We start from the raw sequence: 23,690 nt of genomic DNA, 5'->3' as shown, positions 1-23,690 counted from the left end.
CTGTTTCGAGAGAACAGCTTGTGTGTCCATACCCCTATGCCTTCAATCATGCTAGTCTCTCTCTTTGGGGTGCCATTTCCTCTCCATTGCCTAACTATGAACCTCCTACTCATTCTTCCAGGCCTACATTGGATGTCAGCTCTTCCCCTGAGTCCATTCTGAATTTTCTGCCATCACTCTGGCAGAATCAGTATCTCTTGGCTATAATCCAAAAACATTTCATACATATCTCTGATAATGTCATATTATATTGTAGATAGCCTATTTTTATTTCTGTCTTTCCTACTAAGCCAGAAATGCCCTACAGCTAGGGACTGTCTTTTTCATGTTTGTATCCCTAACACCTACCTGTGCATCTAGTCTAAACATGAGCTTAGTACACTTTTGTTGAATGGAATTAGTTATAAAGAGTTTTTATGACTCATTTAAAATTAAAGACCAATGCTTATTTAATAAGTCAGAATAGGCTATAATAATAATAGTAATAATAAAGTCCCATTTCCACTGCTTATTCAAGTAGCTGCTTCCTGTGTGGAAGTGGATTTTGAAAGACTTTACATATCAGTGTATATTTTTGATGTGCTCATTTGCGATCCTGAAAGAATTGTAGTTCTGCAGACTAGAGCTTCTATTACATTCCTGTTGCTGTTATATTTAATATATTCTACCATTTCAGATGGATATGCATTTTATCTTTTTCTTTTAACCTTATAGTAATATTTTGTGAATTATTTTATAGTATCTGAATAAATTCAGTTTAAAACACATTAATTTGAGCATTTTTCATGTACAGAAGCATAGTTGCAAAGTTAAGTTTCTTGTATTTTTATGTTACTTTATTTTGTTAAATTTGCAAAGTCTCAGTCATTGCAAATGTGTTTTGTAGTTATTTAAATTAGCTCAGCTATGAAAGTAAGCACAGTCCATAAATAGTTTCAAATAATTTTTAAAAATCGTCTTCTCTCCTTCATATTCTCTAAGTTTTGTAGGAAAAGAATCAACAGTTTACTTATTCAGCTTTTCATGAAGTGCATAGTAGGTGCTGGGCGTTATGCTGGGTGAATGAGGTAGTACTTGCACTTGAACAGTTGACAGTCTTAATAGGGAAGAAGTATGTAAACAAAGACTTGCAGCATAAACCTGGGAGGAGAGGAAGGAAGACTAGTTTGAGAAACCGAGGTTAGGTTGAGAACAGATGAGTCTGCTGATCAATTTATGGATACAGAAGCAAAGAGCTAAAGCCTTTTTTTTTTTTTTAATATGTGAAGTAGGAACCTAGGTTATCTCTAAGAATTCATGGCAGGGTGTAGCTCTTGTGAAGAAACATGAAGTTCTGGTTAATTAATAAGGAGAATTAGAGATGACTTAACAAAGACAAGTAAAGAGTAGCATGCAGTACTGAGAAAGCAGTGAGCATAGAACTGATACTGGATAGCATGAAATTCTGGAGATATCAGTCAGTAACACAGTGGTGTAATTTTCTCCGGCTGTGCTCTGGCCAATGTGTAGGTGCAATAAAGCCATATTGTATTCAGGGACTATGGGGTGGTTATAAGAAGTTCACAAAGGCCAAATAATTAAAAATCCTTCAAAGAAAGTATGGCTTACTAGGGAAGGAAGTATGCTTAAGAGGGAGTTAATAAACCTGGAGAAAATGAAGACATTAAGAAGCTGCATATCAGAAGGCCTGGTATGTTGTGGGTACTCAGCATATCTTCATTTTCTCCTTCCTGGATCCCCTCTCCCTATGTATATTTCACCACCACCACTACCACCACCACCACCACCACCACCACCACCACCACCTGCCTTAGCTATGGTTTATACATATGAATAGTTTCAAATCTATTTGAAACTGATGGTAACGGTTGGCTCAGAGGACAAGCTTAGGAGCCAGACTTAACATCTTCATCCAGTGTGTCCCTGTAACCTAGATGGTGGTAGTGCTTGGTGGTATTGACCTCTAGGAGAAGCTCAAGGCTTCTCCTATTATCCCCCTACCACTCATACTTGAAGAATGAGTCAAAGGCCAAAAGCATTTTATTGGGCGGTGGTTCTTAGGACAGGGATTTACTCTGTGGTGAGAAGGGTTAAGACTGTAAGCCGTCAAGTGTTTCCCCTCTCTCCATGTTCAACCAAAGGCGCAGATCTTATTACTTTCAAAGATTTAAAAAGGAGTCTTTTCTCAGCATAAAGAAGGAAGTAAAGACCAGTTCAGACAGTCCAAAGGGTCTTCCTCCTCAGAATCTAAAGTTTCTAGTAGAGTTGTTTGCATCTTGTGATTTTCCTTGAGTAATCAAAAGTATTGTATTTTTTTCTTAAAAATATGCTTTTTATGCAACAATCTTGCATGTTCTTCACATGTACCCCAAAACCTAAAATGCAATAAAAAATGCTTTTTAATACTTTTATTTCAAATAAGGACAAACCATTGTCCATGGAAACATACTATTTATATTGCATTTTCAGAAATTTCCTTTTTTCTCATACTTAGGAGTGTTACCCTGAAATCTAGTCATTATTTCACAGAGTGCTTTTTTGGGTATAATATAAAGATATTAAATCATTTTAATAACTTTTGGGTACAAGTAGTTTTTGGTTACATAAATGAATTATATAGCAGTGAAGTCTGAGATTTTAGTGCACCCCATTGTCCAAGTAGTGTAAATTGTACTCAATATGTAGATTTTCATTCCTCACTCCCCTTCCATCTTCCCCACTTCTGAGTTTCCAAAGTCCATTATACCACTGTCTACGCTTTTGCGTACCCATAACTTAGCTCCCATTTATAAGTGGAAACATACGGTATTTGATTTTCTATTCTTGAGTTACTTCACTTAGAAGAATGGCTTCCAGCTCCAACCATGTTGCAGCAAAAGATGTTATTTTGTTCTTTTTTATGGTAGAGTAGTAGTCTTTGGGGGTGCGGGGTGTATACACACACATATATTATATATAATTTATACATATATATGTAAAATGAAGCAAACTTTTTTTTTTAGTATAGACAGGATCATGCTGTGTTGCCTAGCCTGGTTACATACTCCTAGGCTCAAGCGAGCCACCACATTCAGCCAAAAATAAGTAATATTTCCCAATTATAATTTCAGAGTTAAAAGTATTTGTTCAAAATGATGGCGTGAATGTACTTTTCCAGAAATCTTTAACTGGCAGCTTTTCCCCCTCAAACATTAGTATAGTTATAGGAATTGTTTCTGGATTTCTGGTTGTATATTCCTGTTCATGACTCGTGGACATTAACATATATGGATGGTATCACTATGTTTTTCTCAAAGCGCATGTGAAGAAGAAAAACTTTCCTTTAGAGTCTTACTTGGATTCTAGTTAGCTGATACAAGACTGTTTTCTTTTTTTTTTTCAGGTTGTAAACATGTTAAAGGCATCCTGTTATATGGACCCCCAGGTTGTGGTAAGACTCTCCTGGCTCGACAGATTGGCAAGATGTTGAATGCAAGAGAGCCCAAAGTGGTCAATGGGCCAGAAATCCTTAACAAATATGTGGGAGAATCAGAGGCTAACATTCGCAAACTTTTTGCTGATGCTGAAGAGGAGCAAAGGAGGGTAATGTGAATATAAGTGTAATATAGTAAAAGTTTATCACTCACTCTATGGTGAATGAGACCCAGAGTTATGAAGGCAAAATTGTTACTTTGATTTATATTTTGAAGCAACTTGCAGGTAACTGTACTTAGTACCTGGTTTATGTATAGCACTGCATGGGGACTGTGGGAGATTGACATGATGCGCAGATGTTGTTACCCACATATTCCTATAAACAAAAGCAGGTGATTGTGTAAGCCAGAGGTTTTGCAAAAACAGGTCATGGATATATTTTCAAGTGACACTTTTATTCCATATTGCTTCCAAAGACTTGTACTCATTATCTTTTGGAAAAAGAGGAAATTAAATCCATAAATAGACTTATGGAATTATATAAGGTTCACGTGGAGAAAGCTATCTTACTTCACACTGAGTCCTGGTCAGCTGTAGAGTGACAGGATTGAGTTGTCAGAGCTCAAAGGAAAGCTTGATTTGGGCCTCATAAGAAAATGAAATTATTTAAAAATCAAAACAGAGTTTACTAATTGTGATAGTCAGTTTTACATGTCAACTTGACTAGGACATAAAGTGCCTACATATTAGGTAAAACATTTTGGTTATGTCTGTGAGGATGTTTCTGGATAAAATTAGCATTTGAGTTGATAGACTGAGTATAGCAGATTGCCCTCCCTAATGTGGGCAGACCCCATTCAATCAGTTTAAGGCCTGAACAGAACAAAAAGGCTGACTTTCCTGCAAGTAAGAGGGAATTTGCTCTGCCTGATTGCTTTGAGTTGGGACATTGGTTTGGATGCAAACTGAAACAACAGCCCTTCCTGAGTCTCAAGTTTGCCGACCTTTGGACTAGAACTAAATAATACGTATTGGCTCTCCTTGGCCTCCAGGTTGCTGACTGCAGATCTTGGGACTTGTCAGCCTCTGAAATTATAGATTTATCCTAAGGAATTGGCTAAAACAATTATGGAGGCTGACATGTATATTTGTGTGTATATGCATACATACATATTCACAGAGATTTATCATAAGGAATACACACATACACACGAACATTTTATTTGTTCTGTTTCTCTGGAGAACTCTGATTAATATCTGAATACTAATACATTTTTTTCATTGACAGAAAGTTTAAAAACAATTCCATGAGATATCTGGTTCTAGTAATACAGTAGACTAGGTAACCAGAAAACCTTCCTTTTACAAACACCTTCAAGATGCTAAGTATACACTGTACCCCTTAAATATGTACAATTATGTGCCAATTAAACACAAAGTAAAACTTTAAAAAATTCTGGGTAAAATTATTTTAAATGCATATTTGAGCTCTTCAGAAAGAAATGTGGATCTCCAGGAAATTAGAGTGGTAAGATACAGACTGCAGCCTTTGATTTTATAATGTATGAGTTTGGGTTTTAGTACCCACTAGGGAACAGAAGATGAGTCCTTGAACCCACTTTCAGTGTAGACTAGGAACTGGTACCTTCAAAGGGGTGGTATGTCTATGAAAAGAGTGGACTAGAAAATACCTGTCGCCACCACAGAGAAATTAACAAAAATATTTAATTGCCTGGGTTCTGGAATGGAAGCTGGGGAATCTCCCATGGGAATTCTAAACCATGGATCCTTGTTCATGCTGGTTTAGAATTAGAATAAATATATACTACCTATGTGGCCTGAAACCCCAAGCTGAGAAATCAGTTAAAAAAATTATCTGGGTGCAGTGGCTCATGCCTGTAGTCTCAGCTATTTGGAAGGCTGAGATGGAAGGGTCACTAGAACCCAGGAGTTCTAGGCTGCAGTGAGCTATCATTGTGCCATTGCACTCCAACCTGGGTGACAATGCAAGACCCTATGTTTAAAAAATAAAATAAAATAGTCCCGGGCTAGTGATAGCATAAGTTTTCAAATATAAGCAAACCCCAAGATGTGCTCCAACAACCTAGGCTGAAAGAAATAGAAAACGTAGTCATGAAAATTTAAAACTCAGCAACCAAGTTAAATATAAGACAACAAATTTCAGCTGAAGAGAGAAGCAGTAAGTGGAATAAATCTAAAGAAATCACCAGGAATGTAGCACAGAGAGACAAAGGGATGGAAAAGATGAAAGTTGAGATGACAGAGCTAAAATGAGAAGTCCAAATAGAATATTGTAGAGGCATTATTCACAAAGAGAATGACTGAGAATTTTCTAGAATTGATAAAAGATGTAAGTACTCAGATTCAGGTAATGGCATGAGCCCATATAGGATAAATGAAAATTAACCTATTTCTAAACTTGTTATAGGCGAATGCCAAAGAAAAAAATCTTAATAACAAAAGAAAGACATGGAGATGACTTAAAAGGGGTATCCATTATGTTGATAGCAAACTTTTCCATAACAGAAAGAGAGAATAAAAAGCAGTAGAATATTATCTTCATAGAGCCAAGTGAAAATAACTGTCAACTTAAAAGTTAATACCCAGCTTAATTCTCATTTAGGAATGAGAGTGAAATAAAGACTTTTTTTTCTTCGGGCAAAGGATAATAGAATTAACTAGTTGCAGAAGCTTGTTGGAAGATTATGAAGGAGGATGTACTGAGAGTGAAGGAAATCGAATCCAGAAGAAAACAGTAGATCCAAGAAATGATGATGAGCAATGAAATTGGTGAAAATATAGATAATGTCTGGGAGTTCTACTTCTAGTAGTGGGAAATTAGGTCATTTGAATTGTGCTTTCCACTGAAGACTACCAGAGAATCTCAACATAATATTTAAACATGTTTTGCTTGAAGGCATCAACAAAGAAAAATGGAGGCCTAGAAAAAAGGTCCTCCTGGTGTTCCTCCCAAGATGTTAGCCAGTTCTGCAGGAAGCTTTGAAAAGCTAAGCAGCCCTTTTGACAGGCTAGTGGGAGTAATGGGGGCAGAGATTAGAGCCCATGGCCCCTGTGGAGGGGACACTTGATGAACATAACTTATTTTGAGTCAGGACCCTGAAGGGCTGCACCATAGGAGCAAGGGTTAACCAGAAATAAACATACCCTCACTGAGGCTGCAGATCAGCTTTGAATCATGTCAGTCCCTAAAATTAGATTGAGCATTCCTAAATTGCCAGTGCCGCTAGGCATCTGGCAGAATTGTAAATCCTTCCTGGGGGAAAGTAATATCATGTAAGGTCACAAATTATTTCTACTTTGCAAATGCAATGTCTGGCTTAAAATCAAAAGCAACTGGAAACAGAGACACAAACAACATCAAGAAAAAGAAAAGATGGTAGAAAGAAACAGCCTCCAGATACTGGAATTCTCAGATATAAACTTTTGAAATAATTATACTTATCACATTCAAGGGGATAAATGACAAGACTAAGATTTTTGGCAGAGCACTGGAAACTGTAAAAGCAAACAAATGTAAATTCTAGAACTGAGAAAATCAGTAAGTAAAATTAACTCAAGTGAATGAGTTTAAATAGCATGTTAGACACATCTGAAGAGAGAATTAGTGTACTGAAAGATATAAGATGAAAATAGCCAGAGACAAAGAGTGAAAGGAATTAAGAGAAAGTAAGAGAGATAGAAAATACCACTTAAAGGTCTGGTGCATGTATTTAAAGTTCCACAAAGACAAGAGAAAGAGAGTGGATCAAAACCAGAATTTGAAGGGAACTTTCCAAAACTGATGGAAAACATTAGTCCATAAATTGCAGAAATGATATGAACCCCAAGCAGAAGAAATACCGAAGAAATCTACATACAGAGGCATCATTGTTAAAATGCTGAAAACCAAAAGTGAGAAAAATCTTAAAAGCAGCTAGAGAACAAAGGAAATTACCTTCAAATAAGCAACAACTAGCTAGTAGCTGTCTTCTCAACAGAAATGATAGAAACAAAAAGTCAATCAATCATTTTTAAAGAGCTGAAAAAAAATAACTGTCAACTTAGAATTTTATATCCAGTAAATGGATGAATGATCATAGATGGAATACAAGACAGTAATGAAAATAAATAGCCTACAGCTATATACAGTTGTGAATCTCACAAATGAATTATTGAGCAAAAGAAACCAGATTTAAAAAAAACACATGCAGTATGATTCCATTTATAGAGAGCTCACCTAAAGTGTTTAATGATGCATGCTTGGGTGGTAAAACTATAAAGGAAAATGAATAATTACTATAAAAATCAGATTGTGGTTACCTATGGAGAAGGGTCAGGGAGGAGTGCTCGGGAGGGTTGTGAGGAGGTGCTCCCACGATACTGGCAGTGTTCTGTTTCTTATGATTTACATGGGTATTGATTTTGTGACAGTTCATTGAGGCATATATGCATATTTTGTGAACTTTTCTCTTTTATCTTGCAATAAAAAGTTTTAAAAATAAATTTTAACAGCATTCACTGTGTAAAACAACAATAATGATATGGACACTTTTAAAGGATAGAACTAAAATATGGAACAAAATGTTTGGGAAGTAGATTAAATTCATGTAAGAGCCTTGTGTTATTGAGGAAGAAGACAGGGAGTCGAGACCAGCCTGACCAGCATGGTGAAACTCTGTCTCTACTAAAAAAATACAAAAATTAGCCAGGCATGGTGGCGCACACCTATAATCCCAGCTACTCGGGAGAATAAGGTAGGAGAATCACTTGCACCCGGGAGGCAGAGGTTGCAGCGAGCTGAGATTGCACCTCTGCACTCCAGCCTGGGCAACGAAAGGGAAACTGTATGTCCAAAAAAAAAAAACAGAAGAAGATGATAATGTTAGTTAACATGAAACTTTTTTTTTTTTTTTGAGACGGAGTTTTGCTTTCTTGTTACCCAGGCTGGAGTGCAATGGCGCTATCTCGGCTCACTGCAACCTCTGCCTCCTGGGTTCAGGCAATTCTCCTGCCTCAGCCTCCTGAGTAGCTGGGATTACAGGCACGTGCCACCATTCCCAGCTAATTTTTTGTATTTTTAGTAGAGACGGGGTTTCACCATGTTGACCAGGATGGTCTTGATCTCTTGACCTCGTGATCCACCCACCTCGGCCTCCCAAAGTGCTAGGATTACATAACTTGAAACTTTAAGTCAAATGTGCCTGTGAAAGTTATACGTTTTGCTCAAACTTTTCTAAAGCATAGAGAGGAGCTGGAGAAGAAACATAGGAAACTCAAATACTTTAGAAGGCAAGAAAGAAATAACAAGACTCAAAGACAATGTGATGATACTGAAAAGGTAATTTTAAACATAATTTCGCTTGTAGCAGAAATCAGAATGTAAAGTGCCTAGGATTCCATCTAACAGGAAATGTACAAGACCTGTAAGGAGACATTATAAACATTTTTGAAAATCTTTTTTTAAGGAGCTAATAAATGGTAAGATATAACACGGTCATGTGTGGGAGTACTGACAATATCATAGCAACAGCAGTTCTGCCCATCTTGATCTATAAGTTGAGTGTATTTCCAGTGAAGCCTAATGGGAATTTTTTGGCATTTGACAACTTGATTCTAATTTTTTTTTGAGGCTTGAAGAGCCATGAAATTTTTGAAGAGTAATGATTTACTTTTATCACATATCAAGACTTACTAGAAAGCTATAGTAATTGAAACGGTTTTATATATTCATGCAGAAACAGACCAAGGAAACAATAGAACACAGGAAGGAAGAGCCTGCTATATGACAGGTGATGATATAGATCAGAGGGGAATAATGGGCTGACTGTGCCATAAATGGAGCTGAGATAATTGGCTACCTGTTTAGAAGAAGATAAAATGCAGTTTCTTCTTCACAGTACACAAAATTGCAAATGGATTTACCAAAAATAAAAAACAAGAAAGAAAACTTATTTAGAAGAAAAACAGGCAAAAATGTTTTAATGTTTGGGGCTAGGGAAGAATTGATATAGAAAGTAAATCCATTAGAAGTGTTAATTTGGCTACATTGATATCAAGAAAATTATGTATGACAAATTACACTAAATACAAATGTCTCGAACTGGGAGAAGATATTTGCAATGTATATAATCTATAAATAATTGACATCCTCTATAATAAATTATGAAAAGTCTTGTGTAATAAATAAGAAAAATGCAAACACCACGATTTAAAAAAAAAAAAAACTGTCAGAGGATTTAAACATGTAGTTCTCAGGGAAAGAACCCAATTGAAGAAAAGCAAATGAAAAGATATTCAGGAAAATGTATAATAAAAGCAGGATTATTTCTTAAACAACTCGGTAAAATTTACAACAACTGATAAAACTAAGAATGTGTGACGTTATCGAGAAACAGGGTCTCATATACGTTGCTAGCTGGGGTATAAACTAGAAGAATATACCAAGTGGATAGTATCTTGCAAATAAATTTGACATCTTACCAAAATGAAGATGCACAAAGCCCATGACCCATGAGTTCTACTTTAAGACTACTATCTATGATAAACAGCATGACATGTGCCAGGATATTGATTGCCATGCTATTTATAATAGAGGGAAAAAGAAACATCTTTTCTCTTCCTTAGTAGGAAATGGAATATCATACAGATATTAAAATAAATGTGCTGAGTGCAGTGGCCCACACCTGTAATCCCAGCACTTCAGGAGGCCGAGGCAGAGGATCTCTTGAGCCCAGGAGTTGAAGACCAGCCTGGGCAACATAGTGAGACCTCACTTCTACAGAAATAAAATTTAAAAATTAGCCAGGCATGGTGACACATGCCTGTAGTCCCAGCTACTTGGGAGGCTGAGGTGGGAGGGTCACTTGAGCCTGGGAGGTCAAGGCTGCAGTGAGCTGTGATAGTGCCACTGCACTCCAGCTTGGGCAACAGAGTGAGGCCCTGTCTCAAAAAAATAAAATGAATAATAGATTTACATCGGTTGACATGAATAACACTCAGAAATATAACAGCTCATCTTTTAAAAAAAATCTAGTAAGCTCTACTAAATTTATCCTGCCATTTCTTGCCTTTTAAAATTTTTGTTGAGGGTCAAATAATATCAAATATTCCCTTTATAGCAATCCTTGCAATGGTTTAAGTCTGCTCATTGTGTCCTTAATTGTTTCAGTTTTATGCAAGGTGGCTTCCTTTCCTGCTTTCCAGCATTTCATTAAGTTCTTGTTCAGGTTTCCAGCTAGATCAGTCTCATTTGTTCTAGCAGGTGTGGGTCTTGGTAGGTTGCTGCAAGTCCAGTAACTAATTAAACTCTTCAGAAAGTCCCAGAACCAATTCAGTTTTGCATAATACTAAAATTGTGTAATACTAAAACTAATACTAAAATTGTTTCTGTTTCATATATCTTTTTAACCCACAGTATACCAAGAAAAACAGTCATCACAATTTACTATCTAGGTTGAAGAAACTCCTTTTAAAAATTATTTTAGGTTATTTTCCAAATAATTTATAAAACACAACCATAAAGAGATAATAAACAACTATTAAAATTAAAAAAGAACTTAAATATAGCAAATCAAATTTTTATTCCATGTTTTCCTGGTTTTGAAGTGTTTCGGATTTTGGTTTTTGGAATATTTGCATATACATAATGAGATATCTTGGCGTTGGGACTCAGGTCTAAACATGAAACCCACTTATCTTTCGTATACACATTGTACACACAAGCCTGAAGGTAATTCTGTGCAGTATTTTAAATTTTGTTACTGAAACAAAGTCTGTGTACATCGAACCATCAGAAAGCTAAGGTGTCACTGTCTCAGCCACTAGATGTGAACAGCCTGTGGTTGGTTGGCATCACCATTGTTTCTGACTGTACATTTATATACACAATAAGCAATTGTTTTCTTAAATGTATTGAGACACAAGTACTTAACAGTAAAAAATATGACACACCGTTAATACAGGGAAAAAATAGTTTAGGGTAACTAAGCAGCACAGTGGCATTACCAGAATATCTGGATCAGCCGTTAAACAACAGCAACACCAAACAGCAGCAGTTTCTGTCACCATCTATGATGTTGTGGGGTTTTTTGTTTTGGTTTGGTTTGGTTTTTGAGGCAGGGTCTCACTCCATCACCCAGCCGAAGTGTAGAGGCACCATCATGGCTCACTGCAGCCTCAATTCCTGGGCCCAAGCCATCCTCCTACTTCAGCCTCCCGAGTAGCTGGGACTACAGGTATGTGCCACCACATATGGCTAATTTTTAAAATTTTTTTGTAGAGACAGGGTCTCCCTATGTCACCTAGGCTAGTCTCAAACTCCTGGGCTCAGGCGATCCTCCTGCCTCAGCCTCCCAAAGTGCTGAGGTGACAGGTGTAAGCTCCCATGCCCAGCTGATGTTATGTTTTGATTAAAAGATTATGATACAGTAACCTCCTGGGGGATGCTGAATAAACTGTGTGGTGCACCTTTCAGATTTTGGAACATTTTGGATTTTGAATTTTTGGATTAGGGACACTCAACCTGTATACCCCAGTTGGGCAGGAGCCTCTGAATGCAACTAACTGTTCATCAGCTGTCCTGCATGAACTTACAAATACTGGTTCTCAGTTTCAGATACATCTCTGATAGCTTCAAAATTGTTATTACTTCTAGTTCTTCTTGTACTTATATTATCAAAACATCATACTTTAAGAATTTTTTTGAGATCTTTGGCTCATTAATTTTCTTGAAGAGAGGATGACTATCATATGTTCCACAATTGCAAAACGTTTTTATTTTCAGATTCATAGATACCTTCCAGAATGATCGATTCAGTTTTTTATGGTCAATCCATTTTTTTAATGTCTACTTCATCTATTTTTCCTATCTCTCTGTAATACCTGCCTTCAGCATCTGTCTACTTTTAAACTAGATCAAGAAAATTTTGGTGCACAAATGAAATAAAAGATGAAAGAATACTGTCATGTGTCCTTTTAGCAAAATGGAATGGCCTTGTTTCTTGTCATAAAATATCGCACAATGAAGACTTTCTATTGAATAAGTAACCGAATGAAAATGCTATAGTTTTCTTTGTTCTTAGATTAAAAGTATGTTATTTATTCATTGATTCTTGAGTTTGAGAAAATGTATGTGGGGCAATGTCATCTGAAGACACATAGACTGAGATATAATCATCCATTTCAGCATCTTTATTAGAGTCTTAAGTGCTGCTATCTCATTCTTAACATTCAACTTCTGACTCATCTAATAATTGTAAAACAGTTCCTTCGGATTTTCTTCGTCATTCTGGCCCGAGAACTTAAAAAACGTTAATTCTTAATTGTACTTAATAAAACGTAGAATCAGGCCACAAAGGTGTTATCTCCAGATTTCTTTTATGCCTTCCTGAAAGATACCACAGTACCTTGCACAACACAGTAAGAAAACTGAAGAATGATGTCATAGTGCTATTCGTTTCACCGTTATATCATTCTTCTAAGTAATTTCGTCATTTTTTAAAATTATACTTTAAGTTCTGGGATGCATGTGTAGAATGTGCAGGTTTGTTATATAGGTATGCATGTGTCATGGTGGTTTGCTGCACCCATCAACTTGTCATGTACATTAGGTATTTCTCCTAATGCTATCCTCCCTTAGCCCCCCACCCTCCAACAGGCCCCAGTGTGTGATGTTCCCCTCTCGTGACCATTTGTTCTCATTGTTCAATACCCATTTATGAGGGAGAACATTCAGTGTTTGGTTTTCTGTTCCTGTGTTAGTTTGCTGAGAATGATGGTTTCCAGCTTCATCCATGTCCCTGCAAAGGGCATGAACTCATCCTTTTTTATGGCTGCACAGTATTCCATGGTGTATATATGCCATGTTTTCTTTATCCAGTCTATCACTGATGGGCATTTGGGTTGGTTACAAGTCTTTGCTGTTGTGAACAGTGTGGCAATAATATATGTGTGCATCTGTCTTTATAGTAGAATGATTTATAATCTTTTGGATATATAGCCAGTAATGGCATTGCTGGGTCAAACGGTATTTCTGGTTCTAGATCCTTGTGGAATTGTCACACTGTCAAAACAGCATGGGACTGGTGCCAAAACACATATAGACCAATGGAACAGAACGGAGTCCTCAGAAATAATCCCACACATCTACAGCCATCTGATCTTTGACAAACCTGACAAAAGCAAGCAATGGAGAAAGGATTCCCTATTTAATAAATGTTGTTGGGAAAGTTGGCTATGCAGAAAACTGAAACTGGACCCCTTCCTTACACCTTATACAAACATTAACTCAAGATGGGTTAAAGACTTAAACAAGACCTAAAACCATAAAAACCCTAGAAGAAAACCTAGACAATACCATTCAGGACATAGACATGGGCAAAGATTTCATTCTTCTATTTTCTTATTTTAATCCTTTTTAAGCATAGTTGAGAATAATTGAGTAATGATGTAATTTCTCGTATAATGAAATAGCATAATGTTTCTTAGATTTATAAAAAGATCTAGTAGATCTAAATGGTAATTGTAAGATACAGTGAGTTTTATGCTTTTTTTTTAAATATGGGTTTTTTGGGGTTTTTTTGCTCTTTGGAAGACTTATATAAAGGAAAAAAGTTATAAGATATCAATTTTTATAAATAATACTGCTCAAAACAGAAACTCGGAAACTGAGATTGGGTCTAATGGACCCTAATGAGATACCGAGGATTAAACACTAGACAGAAGTGAGTTAAAATGCCGTATGAAGAAGCATTTTATAAAATCTCAGTTGTGATAGTTACCACATGGCTACCTAGGCAACTTTGGTGTTTTTTTTAAACTGGCAAGCAGTTTAAACTACTGATGATAAAATTGAGTTGGGAAAGAATTTCTAAATTGATAATAATTTTATAGTCAGCCTTTTCAGTTACACCTTTCTCACATCCAGAAATGGCTTGATGTACTCAGCTAATGACCCCATGAAGGATATATGTGTGTTACATAATAAACGCATTGCCTCTGTAAATTTGGACAGTCCACGCTGACAGAGATGAACACTTGCATATAGGTCAAACTAGTTAAATATAGAACAGCCGCTTTCGAAAGCTGTTGCCAGGGCTCAACAGCATCAGCTCTGTTTCTATGGAGAAAGACTTTGCAGATGTTAAAAACAGAGCTAGAAGCCAATGAATTGAAGAGGATTGCAATTGTGGAAATTTAAATTTTTTGGTAAAGGGCTTATTGATGAATCAGCTATATTAGTCTGTGAACATTAATCTTGACATCTTCTTTACCCAATTCCTAATTTATTGCAATAAGAACTTGCCTGTATTTAAGTAACACACAATGTAAAAGTTAATGTTATTGTACTGACTAGATTGGGGGAAGGGACCTGATGACAAGTAACAAGATTAGTAAGGTTCTGAAAAGGTCAGAATTGTACTGAATTATGTTTAGGACAGATTGCCCTGTGATCATTTAATCAAACAGTGTTCGTATTGTCTTTGTCCCTGTCCACATATGTGAGTTTTGAGCTTGGGCCGAGAAGGAAATCATGATTCTATCAGCAAAATAAGGCACATTGATGCTAAAACTCATACGTTATAGCAGCTTTTTGTTTCATGCTGTATTGTGCAGACAACCTTGAAGAAAAAAATCTTTTAAAATTAATGTAAAATCTCACAGTTTTTCAGTTACAAACAGGAGTATCCTTGTTTTACACTGAAGATGGCAGGAATTAATATTCTGTTATATAGAAGTACTTTGGCAAAGTTAAGATTGTGGTTCCAATTTCTCATTCCCAGTTTTTTCTCCAGATGGAAAGATGACCAGTTTTTTGGTACTGAATATTTTTTAAGAAGAAAGTTATCATTTATCATTAGATATCTATTCAGTAAATGCAATGATACAGATAAATAAAGTTTTTTCCTCAGATTTGAAATTAGGTTTTAAGATATGAAAGAACAATTTGTAAGTAATGTTTATTTCATAAAGTAAGTTTATTTTGTTTAGGAACAAAAATAAAACCTAGTGAAACTTTAGAAACTTTGATGGACATCTGTCATCCTACATACAATTGCATTAAATAATAGAATTTATTATAAATTATTTTATCTAGTTTATTGTTATACAGTAAAATGAATTTTTCTCTTTTTGTGTGTAGTTTTATGAGATTTTATACACATATAGATTCATGGAACCACTGTAAAACTCAGGATACAGAACATTTGCATCACCCCCCAAAATTCCTTCATGCTGTCCCCTTAATGGTCACCCTCCTTTTCTAGTAACCCTGGTAACTACCTATGTGTCCCTGTAGTTTTAGCTTTTCAAGAATGTCATATAAATGGGGGCATACAGTATATAAGCTTTTGGGACTGGCCATCTTCAGCATAATGCCTTTGAGATTCATCCATATCATTGCATGTGTCAAACATCCTTTTTGTTGTTGAATGGTATTCCATTGTGTAGGTGTACTATCATCAGTTTATCTGTTGACCCATTGAAGGCCATTTGATTGTTTTCTAGTTTGGGCAATTATGAGCATAAACTAAGTAGTGGAATTTTTATGACATACAGCATTTTATCTATTTTTTGATTTAAAAATACTTTATATATTCAAGGTTTGGTTTTGAGCCAGTTGAATTTCCTTCAGGTCATTTTTGAAACTCTTTCTTCCTACGTCTGATGTAACATTTCATCTTTCATCTTTGTCATTTTTTTATTCTCCCTTTTCTTCAGATTACTATAGGTATCTCCTGTTATTGTAGCCCATAATCTGTCCTGCTTTTATATTCCTCCAGTTTCGTTATATGATCCATCTTCTTACGGAATCTAGTTTGCTACTCGACTATTCTTTACTATTTGCAGAAGACATTCGGATATATCTTGCTGTCCTCTTTTATTCAGTTGTGTATATCTTGTTCTTTGGAGGCCTTTCCAGTTAGATGTCTTGTTAATACTTTAATCTTATCTTGCTAGAAACAAACAAAAAAAATTTCCCTTGCATCTTTTCCCTTCTGCAGCTTCCTTATCATACTGCAAGATAATTTCTTATCTTCACTGTCACTCTCCTGCGCCACATGCAGACAGTAATCAAATGTAGCATTTGCTATTTGATCATCACCAAAATTCTCATTCTGTTTAGATTCTGCTTGCTTCATTTATGTACCATTGTTTGCTTCTCACTGACCTTCCAACTGCATACTTCTTTTCATCCTAAAGCCAAAAATAAAATCATTTTATATAAAGATTCTGCTTTTGCACGTCATTTACTGATGTCCTCTGTTTCAGTAGAAAGGCCTCATTCTAGATTTTCGGTTTGTCATAATGGGACTCTAACTTCTGTTTCTCACATTAGGTAAATGTTATTATCCCTTCAATAGGACCTTGACTGCCTCTGGGCCTTCTGTTCAGGTGACCCCCATGCTTCTGAGTTCTTAGCTATTAGACTCTCTCTTCCCCTTTTATATGTCTTTGCTTTCATACAGCTTCTCATACCCAAAAGCAGGGATAACTGTTAGGAGGACTCAAGATGTATTTGTAGGTGATGTGATTATTTACCTAGGAAATTCAAAAGAATCAGATTTGTTTTAAAAACTTAGATATTATAAATAAGAGAGTAAAGTGGCTAGATTATAAAAATATATTTCCTTCATACTTCCATATTGTTTCTGAAATATAATAGAAAAATCCCATCACAACTGCAATACAAAAACAGCTAGGAATCTTTATGAAGGAATTTATACAACAAAAACTATGAAACTTTATTGGGAAGCTGGGAGCAGTGGCTCACACCTGTAATCCTAGCACTTTGGGAGGCCAAGGTGGGAGGATCACTTGAGCCCAGTAGTTCAGGACCAGTCTGGGCAACATAGTGAGACCTTATCTCTAAAAAGAAAAAGAAAATTTTAAAGCTTTACTGAGATACATAAAAGTGTTGCATAATTTGAGAGACATTGTTCTTCTGAAAAACCCAATATGCTATAAAGTTGTTAGAATTTCCTAAACTTAGATATTTAATCTAATTTTAATCAGAGCTTGGGTTTTTGTCTGTTTCTTTCTTATTTGTTTATTTTTAATTGGTGGAGGTATTTCCCCCTCTGATAAAATGATTCTGATGTTCATTTGGAAGTAGACATGGTTGGAAATAGCCAAGATAGTTTTGAAAAAGAAGAAGGTATAGAGAAGAGCTTCTTCAATGTACTACTGTAAAGTTACAGAGGTAAGTACATCTATGCATTCAGTGAACAGAGTAGACAGGCTGGTAATACCCTAGCATACATCGGAGTTCAAAGCCTGGTAGAGATGGCAGCTCAGTCAACAAAGAAAGAAGGGATTTTTTTTTTTTCTTTTGACAGAGTATGGTGCTGTCACCTGGGCTGGAGTGCAGTGGCGGGATCTCGGCTCACAGCAACCTCCGCCCAGGTTCAAGTGATTCTGCTGCCTCAGCCTCCCGAGTAGTTGGGGTTACAGGCACCTGCCACCACACCCAGCTAATTTTTTGTATTTTTAGTAGAGATGATGTTTCACTATCACTATATTGGCCAGGCTGGTCCTGAACTCCTAACTTCATGATCCACCCACGTTGGCCTCCCAAAGCTCTGGGGTTACAGGCATGAGCCACTGCACCTGGCCGAAAGGAGGGATTGTTTAGTCAACAAAGCCAGGTCAGTTATTTGAAGAAGAATTAGTTGGCTTCTCACTTCACTTGTACCATACACAAAAATAAAACACCAGATAAAGAATTATATGTAAAGCAAAAATTTAAGAGAAGAAAATGGGTGACCATTGGCATCTGTAACGGGGAACAGTTTTAAGGATAAAAGTAATGAAAATGTTATAAAAATAAAAATTGATGCTGGCTGTTTAGTAGAAACAAAAAATCCCTTTCACTTATCAAATATATACCATAAATAGGCTGGTCATGGCAGCTCATGCCTGTAATCCCAGCACTTTGGGAGGCTGAAGTGGGCAGATCACCTGATGTTGGGAGTTCGAGACCAGTCTGGCCAACATGGTGAAACCCCATCTCTACTAAAAATACAAAATTAGCCAGACATGGTGGTGCACATCTATAATCCCAGACGTGGGAGTCTGAGGTACAAGAATTGTTTGAACCTGGGAGGCGGAGGTTGCAGTGAGCCAAGATCCCGCCACTGCACTCTAGCCTGGGCAAGAGTGAGACTCCATCCAAAAAAAAAATATATGTGTGTGTGTGTATGTGTGTATATATATATGTGTATATATATGTGTGTGTGTGTGTGTGTGTGTGTATATATATATATATATATGTGACAAATAGCAAACTAGGATAAAGTATTTACAAGTATAATCCCCTAATGTATAAATAATTTTTAATAAATCAATAGGAAAAGCTCCTGAATTTCAACAGAAAAGGGTACAGAAGACATATCAAATAATAAGAATAAAATTACCAGTGGTTAAAAACATGATTTTTTTAACAGCACCAGCCTCTTCAGTAATTAGATAAATGTGATTTTAAAACAACAGAAAGATACCATTGTCTGTCTATCAAATTGAGAACTACTTTTAAAGTGTTTCCAATATTCATTACTTGTGAGACTATACCAAGATAGGCACTGTCATGTATTGTGCTGGGGTTATAGATTGATTAAAACCTTTCTGGAAAAGGGTTTCCACTTTTTAAGTGTTTCCTATTTCAAGGACCTTAAAATACTTATCACACCTTTTAACCTAACAATTTGCCTTTAACAAGTAATCATCTATATTGTCAGGAATTTAAGTATAAAAATGTTCATTGTAAGCCAGGACCAGTGGCTCACATTTGTAATCCCAGCACTTTGGGAGGTTGAGGCAGGATGATCACTTGAGTCCCAGAGTTCAAGACCAGCCTGGACAACATGACAAAATCCCGTGTCTACCAAAAAAATAAAATATTTGCCAGACGTGGTGGCATGCATCTGTAGTCCCAGCCCCTCAGGAGGCTGAGGTGGGGGATTTCTTGAGCCCAGGAGTTTGAGGCTGCAGTGAGCCTTGATCGCTCCACTGTACTCCAGCCTGGGCAACAGAGTGAGGTCCTGTCTCTACAAAGAATGAAAAAAGTTTATTGGAGCAACATATATAATACTAAAAACTTAGAAATAATTAAATAACAGTAAGGAATTAATATGGAGTAGGAGAGTTAAACTGAAACCATTCATATGATTGAATATTATAGTGCTATTAAGAAATCATATAGGCATGGGAAAGGGTTAAGATAATACCTAGACTGAAAAACAAGATGCAAGGTATTACATAGCTCCATTTTGGCTGAGTTTTAGATGATTGTGATTTCTTTATTTTTTGCTGTTTTCCCATATTTTCTATAATTACAGATTTTGCAATTGGAAACAAAAATAACCATTGAAAATTGTTTTCAAAGAATAATATTCAAGAGAATACAAGGTGTAGTAAGTTTTCAATATTCAGTTAAAATATAGAAATCCATGGACCATTAACAGCACTTACCTTTAGGTGATGTAATACCATTCGTTTGTTGTTGTTTTCGTCTTTATTGATGGGATGTTGTTATGTGGCCCAGGTTGGTCTTGAACTCCTGGCCTCAAATGATATACCCACCCCAGCCTTCCAAGTAGCTGGGATTACAGGCACAAGCCATGTCAAATGTTGTATGTTTTTATTTATTTTTTGGTAATTGGATCTCACCATGTTGCCCAGGCTGGACTCAAACTCCTGGGCTCAAGCAATCCTCCAGCCTCAGCCTCCAGAGTAGCTGGGACTATCTATAGGCACATACCACTCTCCCCAACTTTATTTTTCAACTTTATCTCTATTTGTTTTACAACTTTTGCTCTGTTAACATACCTACTCTTATTAAAAGTTTTAAAAAATTCTCGTATTAAAACAAAGATTAGGCCAGGCATGGTGGCTTATGCCTGTAATCCCAGCACTTTGGGAGGCCGAGCTGGGTGGATCACCTGAGGTCAGGAGTTTGAGACCAGCCTGGCCAATATGGCAAAACCCTGTCTATACTACAAATACAAAAATTAGGCAAGTGTGGTGGCATATGGCTGTAATCCCAGCTACTCAGAAGGCTAAGACAGGAGAATCGCTTGAACCCGGGAGGTGGAGGTTGCAGTGAGTTGAGATTGTGCCATTGCACTCCACCCTGGGCAGCAGAGCGAGACTTCATCTCAAAAACAAAGGTTATATTCTTATCAGAGATTTCATGGATACTAACCATACTTAATCCTCAGTCTCATTATGCTCATTTAATTTTTATTATCCATATGTTGTCATATTTAGATTATGTTCATTTTTCACCAGTTTTGTTAATTCCTAACATGTTTTGGTTTGTTTGTTTTTGAAACAGAGTCTCACTCTGTCGCCCAGGCTGGAGTGCAGTGGTGCAATCTCGGCTCACTGCAACCTCCACCTCCCAGGTTTAGGCGATTCTCCTGCCTCAGCCTCCCAAGTAACTGGGATTACAGGCACCTGCCACCATACCCAACTAATTTTTGTACTTTTAGTACAGACAGGGTTTCCCATGTTTGCCAGGCTGGTCTCGAACTCCTGACCTCAGGTGATCCATCCGCCTCTCCCTCCCCAAATACTGGAATTACCGGCGTGAGCCACTGGGCCAAGCCATGGTTTTTGTTTATAAAAGAAAAAGAAAATTTCTAGATTTCACTTTATTCTCTGATAGAAGACTAAATTACTTAAATATAAATTTTAGGAGGTACATGTTAAATTAACCTAATGAATTTGTAGCATTGAGAAGTATTCATATCTGTTAAAATTTCAAAAGGTACAAATGAATTTTTTTTAATGGTGATTCTATGTCCAGTAAATTAAGACAGAAATCATTATGCAGAAGAAACAGCACCCCCTTAACCATGTTCTTTTTACGAACTGCCTCTGTTCTCACTTTACTGCTAGGAAGAAGTAATGTGTTTTCATGTGATATAAGTACATATGAGTCATGTTGAGTTTATTCTCCCATTTGTCCAATTCCCAGGCAACCTGTAGGTGGTGTTAACCTTTAGTTACATAATATAACAAAACAAACATTAAACCTACTGCTTCTGGGACGATCTTCTCACCAGAACTCTGGGAAATGGGAGGGTGTTACCACTGACTGAATAAAAGTATCTGACAAATGTAAGAGTTCTTTCAAATAGTGAGATAAGAAATGTATATAAATTATTTGATGGACTATTTACTTTCTCTCTATACAGACACACTATGTATCAGTATATAATGTGTATTTTTGTTTTATAGATACTAAATATGAGGTTCTAGAATGAGTTTTCAGTTTGCAGAATTCTGAGAATGCAGTTCCAACATCTTTGAGAGGACAACCACCAGGATTGCACTTTCGACATTAGTCAAAATGAAGCGAAGTCAATCTGTTGAAAGCTTTGTTTTGCTTTTCTGATTAGTTCGTTTAATAAGACATTCAAATTATGATATTTAATTTCTTCCCTTAATAGCTTGGTGCTAACAGTGGTTTGCACATCATCATCTTTGATGAAATTGATGCCATCTGCAAGCAGAGAGGGAGCATGGCTGGCAGCACGGGAGTTCATGACACTGTCGTCAACCAGTTGCTGTCCAAAATTGATGGCGTGGAGCAGCTGAACAACATCCTAGTCATTGGTATGTCTGCTTTTTAAAAAAGTAGTATTCTTTCAAAAACATTAGCCCCAGGATCTGAATTAAGATGTGTGTAGGCTTATAGCTCACCCACAGATGAAAAATACACATGAAACAATGGAATGCAGTGGTTTTCAAACTGGGTCTTGCAGACCTTCAAGGATCCTCAGAGGTGCTTTCAGGGTCAGTGAGGGCCAGGGAGTGCATTTCAGATCCTACATCACCATTATAACTTCCTCTTTTAGCTGTTTTATGTACTGAGCTGCTTCTGAAGATGACTTCTGTTGGGGGAGGGGCGGGGAACACCCTGCTGTTTTATGAAGTCTGAAAACCACTGGCAAACGTAAAAAGAGAAGGAACTTTGGAGTCAGAGAGATAGTGTCACTTTGCCTTTCTATCACTTTGACAGATTATTTACCCTTTGAACCTTAAATTTTCTTTTTAAATATGGGAAGTCTTCATTACATTTATATTCCTTTGGCTCATACATAGTGAAATACAAAGCAAAGTTTCCTTAGCTTCTTAGGGAAATTACTATTCTTACCTATACTAAAAGGACATTTGATTTTATTTTTGCACTCTGATCATTTGTTGTTTTGTTTTAACATCTGTGTTCAGGAATGACCAACAGACCAGATCTGATAGATGAGGCTCTTCTTAGACCTGGAAGACTGGAAGTTAAAATGGAAATAGGTAAGGAGATCTGTCACTGATTGGGTGTGTGGTGGGGGAGTGGAGGCATTTAAAGTTCATTAACAGGAACAATGTCATATGACTTAGTTTTTTTTTTAGAAAAGGTTTGTATCATGAGAAGTAGATGTTTACATGCTTGGGTACCTACAAGAAAAACATTAGGATTATAATAATCTCCTCTGGGCTGGGTGCAGTGCCTCACACCTGTAATACCAGCACTTTGGAAGGCTGAGGCAGGTAGATCACTTGAGGTCAGGAGTTCAAGACCAGCCTGGCCAACATGGTAAAACCCCATCTCCACTAAAAATACCAAAAAAATTAGCCGGATATGGTGGCGCACACCTGTAATGCCAGCTACTGGGAAGGCTGAAGCAGGAGAATTGCTTGAACCTGGGAGGCAGAGGTTGCAGTGAGCTGAGATCGTGCCACCGTGCTCCAGCCTGGAGGACAGAGCGAGACTCTGTCTCAAAATAGTCATAGTGATAATAATAATAATAATAATCTCCTCTGATGGTGCTTTCGAGACTAGGAAAATGCCTATTTTATTTTTAATTTCATCAGGCTTGCCAGATGAGAAAGGCCGACTACAGATTCTTCACATCCACACAGCAAGAATGAGAGGGCATCAGTTACTCTCTGCTGACGTCGACATTAAAGAATTGGCCATGGAGACTAAGAATTTCAGTGGAGCTGAACTGGAGGGTCTGGTGCGAGCAGCCCAGTCCACCGCTATGAATAGACACATAAAGGTCAGGAAAATCAGCTAACCAGATGATAAACATTATGCCAGTATTCTTTCTCTTTCCTTTCAAGCATATCAAGGGGTAGGGCAGTGCTGACTTTTGGTGGAGAAGAGATGGTAAGAGGAATAAGAATTAATTGTCAACTGCTAAGTCTTTGGAGTAGCAGGAAGGAAGACAATGTTTGCATCCGCCCTGTAGCAACCG

The 23,690-nt window shown here is 36.9% G+C and overlaps 1 protein-coding gene across 2 annotated transcripts in view; it reads left to right on the top strand.

The window, feature by feature from the left end:
- The window catches only part of NSF (N-ethylmaleimide sensitive factor, vesicle fusing ATPase), a 158,176-nt gene that overhangs the window by 74,360 nt on the left and 60,126 nt on the right, over positions 1 to 23,690 (top strand). For both annotated transcript variants that reach the window (XM_035300241.3, XM_054255956.2), the window contains 4 exons: positions 3,383 to 3,582; positions 21,888 to 22,053; positions 22,669 to 22,743; positions 23,305 to 23,492. In XM_035300241.3, the coding sequence (XP_035156132.2) occupies positions 3,383 to 3,582; positions 21,888 to 22,053; positions 22,669 to 22,743; positions 23,305 to 23,492 (629 nt within the window). The remainder of the gene's footprint in view (positions 1 to 3,382; positions 3,583 to 21,887; positions 22,054 to 22,668; positions 22,744 to 23,304; positions 23,493 to 23,690) is intronic.

The sequence above is a fragment of the Callithrix jacchus genome, chromosome 5 (assembly GCF_049354715.1).
Source record: "Callithrix jacchus isolate 240 chromosome 5, calJac240_pri, whole genome shotgun sequence".
NCBI classification, from domain to species: domain Eukaryota; kingdom Metazoa; phylum Chordata; class Mammalia; order Primates; family Cebidae; genus Callithrix; species Callithrix jacchus.
The sequence above is the reverse complement of the archived record's forward strand: the minus strand, read 5'-3'. Positions and strand labels throughout refer to the sequence as shown.